Source organism: Mustela nigripes, chromosome 7, assembly GCF_022355385.1.
Source record: "Mustela nigripes isolate SB6536 chromosome 7, MUSNIG.SB6536, whole genome shotgun sequence".
NCBI classification, from domain to species: Eukaryota; Metazoa; Chordata; class Mammalia; order Carnivora; family Mustelidae; genus Mustela; species Mustela nigripes.
In genome coordinates this window covers 6,289,377-6,298,123 of record NC_081563.1, presented here as the reverse complement: position 1 = coordinate 6,298,123, position 8,747 = coordinate 6,289,377, and the positions used below count along the sequence as shown (strand labels likewise).

General features: G+C 44.7%; 1 protein-coding gene and 1 long non-coding RNA gene across 3 annotated transcripts in view; one reads left to right on the top strand and one right to left on the bottom strand.

Annotated features, from left to right (window-relative positions):
* Positions 1-1,267: 1,267 nt before the first annotated feature.
* LOC132022202 (uncharacterized) lies at positions 1,268-4,574 on the bottom strand. Of its 2 annotated transcripts, none has more exons than XR_009405537.1 (3): positions 3,817-4,574; positions 2,207-2,350; positions 1,268-1,930 (listed from the first exon to the last, which is right to left on the bottom strand). It is a non-coding gene; the product is annotated as an uncharacterized LOC132022202 (long non-coding RNA). The 2 variants fall into 2 exon arrangements; XR_009405538.1 differs by having other exon boundaries at positions 2,207-2,367; positions 4,066-4,574.
* A 195-nt stretch (positions 4,575-4,769) lies between these two features.
* Positions 4,770-8,747, top strand: part of ADAM17 (ADAM metallopeptidase domain 17) — a 51,993-nt gene continuing 48,015 nt past the window's right edge. Inside the window, exon 1 of the mRNA XM_059405129.1 lies at positions 4,770-5,004. Coding sequence (XP_059261112.1) covers positions 4,920-5,004 — 85 coding nt within the window. The 5' untranslated portion in view covers positions 4,770-4,919. The remainder of the gene's footprint in view (positions 5,005-8,747) is intronic.

Genomic DNA, 8,747 nt, shown 5'->3' with positions numbered 1-8,747 from the left:
TTGGACTCTGCTCAGTGGGGAGCCTGCTTCCCTTCCTCTCTCTCTGCCTGCCTCTCTGCCTACTTGTGATCTCTGTCTGTCAAATAAATAAATAAAATCTTTTAAAAAAATGAAAGAAAAGACATTAAAAAAGTGTGTGTGTGTGTGTGTGTGTGTGTGTGTGTGTGTGTATGAGAGAGAGAGAGAGAGAGAGAGAAACAGTTACTAAAATTTTATAAGTGAATCTCCTTGAAATAATATTTTCAATGAAATGGCTGGGTTCCTTTTCTCTTTGAACTTGGGGGGGGGTATTATTCAATTTTCAACTAGGCCTGGTTATTTCCTTTCCCAGTTAAAAAATTTGCAAAAGAGTCATCTGTTGATTGGCGAGGACCCTCACATATTATGCTTTGCCCCACGCATGATTTATTTTTCACTTTTCTTTCTGAAAGAATCTGAAATAGGTTACCATTTCTGACCTAAGATCTCAGAAACTAGAGTTCTTGGTCAATGATTTTGTAGATAGTTGTATTTCAGCAGTGGAGTTTGTTATTGGATGGAGATTTATGAATGGGCTCATGTTTTTTTTTTTTTAATATTTTATTTATTTATTTGACAGAGATCACAAGTAGGCAGAGAGGCAGGCAGAGAGAGAAAGGAGGAAGCAGGCTCCCTGCTGAGCAGAGAGCCCGATGGGGGACTTGATCCCAGGACCCTGAGATCATGACCTGAGCCGAAGGCAGCGGCTTAACCCACTGAGCCACCCAGGCGCCCATGGGCTCATGTTTCTTGAAGTGCTAACTTCACACAGACTTGTTCACTGGCAAAACAAAAACAAAAAACAAAACCAAAAAACAACAACATACAGATGCAGCAATAATCTGCACTTTAGAAATGGAGGGAGAAAGGCACTATTCATCTAGAAGTCGTGGCAGGACTAGAATAGGACAGAGAGCGGCTACGAAGAGAAAGAGAGCTAGGATGACAGGAAAAAAGCCCAAACTCAGCCAGAACCAAAGAGCTATTTCTCTGATCAGTTATACCATCTTATCAATACTTGTACAGATCTGGTAGTTAACTCTGCAACCATATGTGGTGATAGGTGTTTAATCATTGTAAATATTTTACTCTTTGTAATTTACTTTACTCTTTAGTTCACTTATAGTAAGTATATAAATGATAAAAAATTCATTTTTTAGCATGAGATTGGTGAATCCCAAGAATCTTTTAATTACCTTTATTGAATCCTAAATTAAAAGAACCACTTCTGGTGTTAAGAAGAGGATCCTAGGGGGCGCCTGGGTGGCTCAATGGGTTGAGCCTCTGTCTTGAGCTCAGGTCATGATCTCAGGGTCCTGGGATCTAGCCTCACATCAAGCTCTCTGCTCAGTGGGGAGCCTGCTTCTCCCCCTCTCTCTCTCTGCCTCCTTGTGATCTCTGTCTGTCAAATAAAATCTTCAAAAGAAAAAAAAAAAAGAGGAACCTAGGATCTAGCCAACCCGCTCATGTATTATTATTATTTTTTTTAAGGAGGTGGTATGCCCAACATGGGACTTGAACTCATGACCCTGAGATCAAGAGTTGCACGCCCTACAGACTGAGCCAAGCAGGTGTTCCTGGCTGGTTTTTGTTTGTTTGTTTGTTTGTTTTTTTAAGCAGATGATAGTGGCTGTGTAACAGATTACTTCTAACATAGTAGTTTAAGACAGCATTTATTCTCTCCTACAGTTTTTGAGAGGAATCAGGGAATGGTTTTGGGTCCCCAGAGGTTGCTGCCAAGTTGTTCCGTTGGGGAACTAATGTCACCTAGAAGCTTGCCTAGGGCTAGAGAATTCACTTCCAAGCTCACTCATGTAGTCTTCTGTAAGTCTCAGTATTTGCTGGCTGTGGGATGGTGATCTCCATTCCTGTGGGCCTCTCTGGAGGCTTCCTGAATGTTCCACTGAGTGACCTGTGAAAGCAAGCAAGCAAGAGAGCGCCACAGATGGAAAAAGTAGTCTCTTAAAGTCTTGGAAGTGAAATATGATCACCTCTGCTCTATGCTATTGGTCCAATGTGTTAGGAGACTGACTATACGAGAGTGCAAATATCAAGAAGCAGGGATCATTGAGGGGGATTGTGTGGGAGCTGGTGACCACCGTGGTTACCAAATCTCTCAGATATTTATATCCTATTTGGTAAACTTAAAAGAACAACCTCTAATAATTTCAATTTTAAATGTACTTACATTATACATTATGCTGCAAATTTCATTCTGATCAGTTCTTTTGGCGATAATGTTTGAAGATCACTGGACTAGTAGTTCTTCTATCCAGTGTGTCCCTCTTCTGTTCCTCTTGTCCTTTCTCTCTCCCACGTGGTGTTAATTTATCTTAAAGATAGGGACTGCTGATAAATGAAAAGACAAATCTCAAATTGGAAATCCTAATCTGAGTATGTATTTGTAAATGGGAGAGACTGCTTCATATTGGACTATCCTTGAAAATCTAGGACTTCTGGATATAAATAAGAAAATGGATCAAGAACATTACTTTTAAATAAACAGCATTTATTGGGTCTTCTGGCTGGCTCACTGGGTGGAGTATGTGACTCTAGGTCTCAGGGCCATGAGTTCAAGCCCCACGTTGAGCATGGAGCCTTCTTTAAAAAAATTAAAAATGGCATTTATTAAACAGCTAAGTGCCTCCTATGAGCAAGACACCTTAGGGCTGTGAAAGACACCAAATGAATATAATCTAGGATCTACTAAAGTTACAAGCTACAGAGTATGGTGCCTGGATGTTCGGGAGATGATATTCTAATTGTGTTTTAAAATTGTATACAATGGTCACATTTTTATGGGATACAATTGATACAGTTTTAAAATCTTCTATCTTACTTTTTTTAGGTAGGCTCCACACCCAGCTTGGAGCCCAAAGCAGAGCTTGAACTCACAACCCTGAGATGAAGATCTGAGCTGAGGGGAAGGGATAAAAAAAAAAAAAAAAAAAGATGAAATCAGAGAGGGAGACAGACCATAAGATACTTTTTTTTTTTTTTTTTAAGATTTTATTTATCAGAGAGAGGGAAGAGGGTGAGAGAGCATGGCGGGGGAGGGGCAGAGGGAGAGGGAGAAGCGAACTTCCGTCCTGAGCAGGGAGTTCAATGTGGGGCTCCATCTCAGGACCCCGAGATCATGATCCAAGCTGAAGGCAGACACTTAACCCACACAGCCACTCAGGCACCCCTCATGAGACTCTTAATCATACCTCAAATTGAGGGTTGCTGGAGAGTATGTGGGTGGAGGGATGGGGTAACTGGGTGATACGCCCTCCTTAATGCCCATGGTATAATGCGCACTGGGTGTTACATGCAACTGCCGAATAACTGAATTCTACCTCTGAAACTAATACACTGTATGTTAGTTAGTTGAAATTATAAAAAAAAGTTTCTACAAAAAACCCCCCAAAACAACAACAACAACAACAACAACAAAACTGGGCTGAGATCAAGAGCCAGTCACCCTAAGGAATACAATTTTTTTTTTAAAGCTGTGTGCAATTTACAGAGATGAAATCTGCTTACGTTTCCATTAGGTAAGCCACGTGTTTATATTTAATGAAGGCATAGCTCAGATGAACGTACCAGGTTCACTTAAGCCAAAAACGCAAAGCCAGTAACTATGGGTAACAACTGTTGGAAAGATGCTGAGATTTTACTGAGGCAAACCACAATAAACCTGTTTAAACTAGTTTGTGTATTTTATCAGGAACTAGCCTCGAAAGTTCACCGAGCAAGGCTACATCCTATTCCTAACAATTTACCACTTCATAGTGGAGAAAAGGCTGTTGCACTCACTTTTAAGTGGAAAATGTGCTATGTCCTACTTGTATAAATCTTAGTTGAACCAAAAGAGCAATAAGCATCCAACGCTGTTAGAATGTTTTCTTCAGTACTATAAACACTCTCAACTACACGAGCTAAAATTATGGAAAGGATTGCAAAACAAAACACAAACTGCTTTGGGAAATCTCCAGTCGAAGCTACACGAAGCAAGCAGAACTTTGTAAAAAGCCGGCCGAAGAAGAGTCTGGCTCCCGCGCTCACCGGATGAGCAGTTAGGGCTGGGGTTCTGGAATCTTCGTTGCGTTTGCAGACCCCCTGCCTACAGCGGGGCCGACAAGAAAACGCGCGTGCAGACAGTTCGCGAGCATTTCCCTGCGCCGAGCCCGGCTCGCTACGACGGACGCCGCCGGTGGCCGCACGCTGGGCGCGGACAGCCGGGCGGGACTCTCCACTTGGGTCCGGGAGGCTGGCGCGTGCACGGGCTTCTCCGGGGTCAGGCGCAGGGCCTCGGCTGTCCTGCGTCCCAAGAGCTTCGAGGCTGGGTCGTTCCCCGGAGCACAACGGGCCAGGCGCCCCTCCCCGTCCGCCCTCGGGCGCAAGGTGGTAGGATAACGGGGATCCTAACCAGAAGGAGGACCCAGACCACGGAGGCGGGAGGACGCGCCTGTGAGGGCCTACTCCCGAGCTCCCGCCTCCTTCGTGGCGGTCACCCGGGGACACACGCGAGGCCACGATGGGTCGAGTCAGGACGTTCCGGGCCGCGTCCGAGCAGACGCCGGCCACACCCAGAGGGGCGGTGAGGGGGCGGGGCGCCGGCACGGGGCGGGGCGAGCGAGGGGCTCCCGGCATGCCGCGCGGCGCCCGGCTTCCGGCTGTGGGCGGTGTGGGGGTCGGCGGCGGCCGGAAGCTGGCTGAGCCGCCTTCTCGGAGCGCCCCCTGCACTTCCGGGGGCCTAGAGTCGGGCTCTAGAGTCTTCCGGTAGGCGGCGCGGGAGGAGAAAGGCTTGAGGGGCAGGGCCGGGCGGTTCCCCTTCTCTCCCAATGTGAGCAGTGTCCCGAGCCCCCGTCAGGCGAAAGGCTGCCTAGAGAGGTGGAGCCGGTGGCCGGGCCGGGAACATGAGGCAGTGTCTCCTCTTCTTGACCAGCGTGGTTCCTTTCGTGCTGGCGCCACGACCTCCGGGCGATTCCCCGGAGCGACTCGGTAAAGACCCGGGAGAGTTGGCTTAGGGCCGGCCGGGAGCCTGGAGCGCGCTGCTTTCGGGGAAGAGCGGGGGAGCAGAACTTTCAGGTGTTTAGGGGCGGGGTATTGGACGGTGGCGCGTCCCAAAGTTTTCGGTGCAGAAAGGGGGTGTGGCTGTCGGAGTTAGGGAAGGCCGGGAGAAGGGCTTGTCCTTCTGAATGGGAGAGGGATACGGGCAGGGCCCCCCGGTGGCGACTGAGGGCCTGGGACGGGTCCGCCTCCAGAGTTGGTGTTCGGGGAGTGTGTTTTGGAAAGCGGTAAGGGGGGGGGGTGTGTGGTCCAGGTCCCTGCCCTACCAAGGTGTTCTGCCAAAGCCGGGACTTGGTGTGTGTGGGGGTGGGGGGCTGCGGATAGGAAGGGCCCAAAGCTTGCAGAGCGAACTAGAATTTCTGCTGTAGGAGGTTCTTTATGTAGTAATCTGGTTGGAAGGCGGTGACTGGAGAACTCATCTTGGACTTGGGTTTTGCGACCTTTGTAAGCGTGTTAACTTAAATTGCAATTTATGGGGGTGCTGGGAGGGGGCGCTTGAACCTACCAGGCCAACTCTTTTGATACTGCTTGAATGGCTTCCTTGCCATTTTAAACAAAAAAATTACCGGGATGACCAGTTTGAACAGTTTTGAGCCCAGGAAGTAGAGGGTTCTTAGATTTTCTTTCTTTTTAATTTTTTTTTTTCAACTGACACTTTTAAAAAAAATTTAAATTCACTTTAGTGAACATATACGTTATTACTAGTTTCAGGGGTAGAATTTAGTGATTCATCCATTGCGCATAACACCCAGTGCTGGTTACGTCAAGTGCCCTCCTTAATGCCCATCACCCAATTATGCCCCCCCCTTACTTAGATTTTCCGAAGAGATTGGATTTTAGGATGGACATACATTAGAAGATGTGCAATTTGTGTAAGCTTACGAAGTCTTAAGATTCTTTGCCTTACGGAAGTTGACATATAAGACAGTTTAGTAATTAAGAACGAATCACAGTATATTTTCCCAGTGTTCAGAGTTGATTTTTTACGGTTGTATTGGTCTCCAGATCCCACCATGATTCTGTGCGTCGTGGTGTGTTGGTTGAGACACCATGTGGGTTTTCTTTGTAGCTAATTAAAACTGTCACATTAGTTTACCTGGCAGCTTTTTAATTTAATGGACAGAAATGGTAAGTGACTGAGGGTATTAAAGCTGTTGAATGTTCTCACCTGAACAACTGCTTTGTGGTTCTCTCAAACTGAAATGGATTACAGGTGACGAGTGTAACGAAAGGCGAGGGAGCTTGTTAGGAAGGGCTGAGATGTGAGAAGTCAGTACATACTGAAGGGAAATTTTGAGGTAGTGATGGTCAGGGTGGGGATCGAGTAAGGATCTACTTCATAAGAATATATATTAATACAAACAAACGTACTTTGAGATACTAAAATTATATTTTTACTGTAGCACAGCTGTATCATTTTTATCATCATGCTCTTGTTCACAGGTGGAAAAATAGGTAGCAGGAATCCTAAGGAAGCACATAGTATAGAGGAAAACCTTACTTTCTAGATGAATCCTCCACAACATAGAGGTTTTTTTTTTGTTTTGTTTTGTTTTTTTGGCTGTGTTTTTAATTTGCAAAGTGCTGACCACAAGTGCCAGAAGAAAGCATAGACTTACCATGTGTTCACGTAATGTTAGAAGAGACTAGCTCTTCTAACCTGAACCTAGCCTGGGAAGGTTATCAAAGGCTCCCTGAAGGAGGCGGAACTCAAGGCCAGACTTTAAGCTTAGGTAGGTGAAGAGGGAAAATAAGTGCACTCCCGGTGGGGGCACTTAGATATTGTAGTGTTGAAATAAACCTTGTAGATCATGTTTTAGTTTTTAAAATAAAACAATAGGAAAAGAGTCTCAGAAAGGTGTACTGAGTTGTCATATTCTCACAGTGATAAATATATGCCTTATGAGTAATTTTTTCTTTTGAAGAGTGACTGTGTGTGTGTGTTTTTAATTTTTTTTTTTTAAGATTTTTATTTATTTATTTGACAGACAGACATCACAGTAGGCAGAGAGGCAGGCAGAGAGAGGAGGAAGCAGGCTCCCTGCTGAGCAGAGAGCCCGACGTGGGGCTCGATTCCAGGACCCCGAGACCATGACCCGAGCCGAAGGCAGAGGCTTAACCCTCTGAGCCACCCAGGCGCCCCGACTGTGTGTGTGTTTAATGGCTCCAGATGTGAATAGTTGCTTAACTTAAACTTACCATTATTTAGATGGTCAAGATCAAAAAATAGTTTTATAGTTAAAGAGCATAGTTTATTATAGCCTACTGGTCTTAAAATGTTATTATAATTTCAGTATTAGATTTTTTAAAAGTAAACATTACCCACCATGTGGAGCTCAAACTCACAACCTTGAGATCAAGAGATGCATGCTGTACCAGCTGAGCCAGCAAGGTGCCCCTCAGTACAAAATATTGATTAGGGATTTGATAACTTTTTAAAAAAGATTTTACTTATTTATTTGAGAGACAGAACAAGAACAGGTGTAGGTGCAGAGGGAAAGAGAGAAGTAGGTTCGCTGCTGAGCAGGGACCCTGCAGTGGGCGGTGGGGGGGACTCAATCCCAGGACCCCGAGATCATGACCTGAGCTGAAGGCAGATGCTTAACTGACTGAGCCACCCACGCCCTCCCCCGGCCATGGATTTGACAACATTTTTCTGAAGGATAGAAATATATACTAGAATCCTGGCTTCTGGAGTACTCCTCAGGACACCAAGATGATTTCAATTGAACTGTTATGAATTGCATAATTCAGGAAAGTTATGAGTCATGTGAACTTAGTCATGATGATATCTTCTTGAAGTTGCAGCTGGGATGTATAAGTCTCACTCTGATTTCAAAAGTGTTTTCCCTTTGTGTTACTTTTAATAAAAGAGGATGTTGTGGGTGGAGGGAAAAAATATAGGTCACAGATGAGGGATGAAGGTTTGAAACTTACATTTTGAAACTTACCTTGAGGTTATTGGTGTGGGGATTCTCCACATTGCAGTGCTTGTTTTTCATTATTGACAGCCCCATTTTGCTCAATATTTTGACATCTGGCTTCCTCTTTTGATGTTAATTTTGCTTACAGGCTGCATTCTTTTGAAACTGAAACACTTAACCACCCTGACTGTTCCAAGGGAGATTTCATGCCAGTCTGCTTGGAACTAGTCAAAGAGAAGACTCTAGTTCTAGAATAGAATGAAGAGTTAAGCAGAGAGCCATGGTGGAGACATTGGGAGAAATTCTATAACTTTTACAGAGTTTGGAGAATATTAAGTGTCAAGTGTCATTGAGGCCAAGTGTCATTGATTTTTGGGTTTTGTACCATTTTTGTATTTGTGAGGGATGGTGTTTTCAGTTGAAAGTATAATTTAAAGAAAGTCTGAAAAAGATTGATAGAGGAAAGGAGGGACTAGAATGGGAAGTGGGTTTTACTGAGGTAGGGAAGTGAAATCAAGTGCTCTTTCATATATCCTTTAACTTAGCCCTGAAATCAACCAAGGGCATTGGTATCTACCTGCCCATACCGCTTCTTTCTCTCCTTTTTCTTTTAACCTGAGTTGTAGGCCTTGACATGTCCCATCTGCTGCCCTGGTTTCACTTACATTTGATTGTATTTGATAACTGCTAAATATATACTCTGATCTAGACTTGTTCTCTGAAACGCCAAACTCATGTATCCAACTGTCC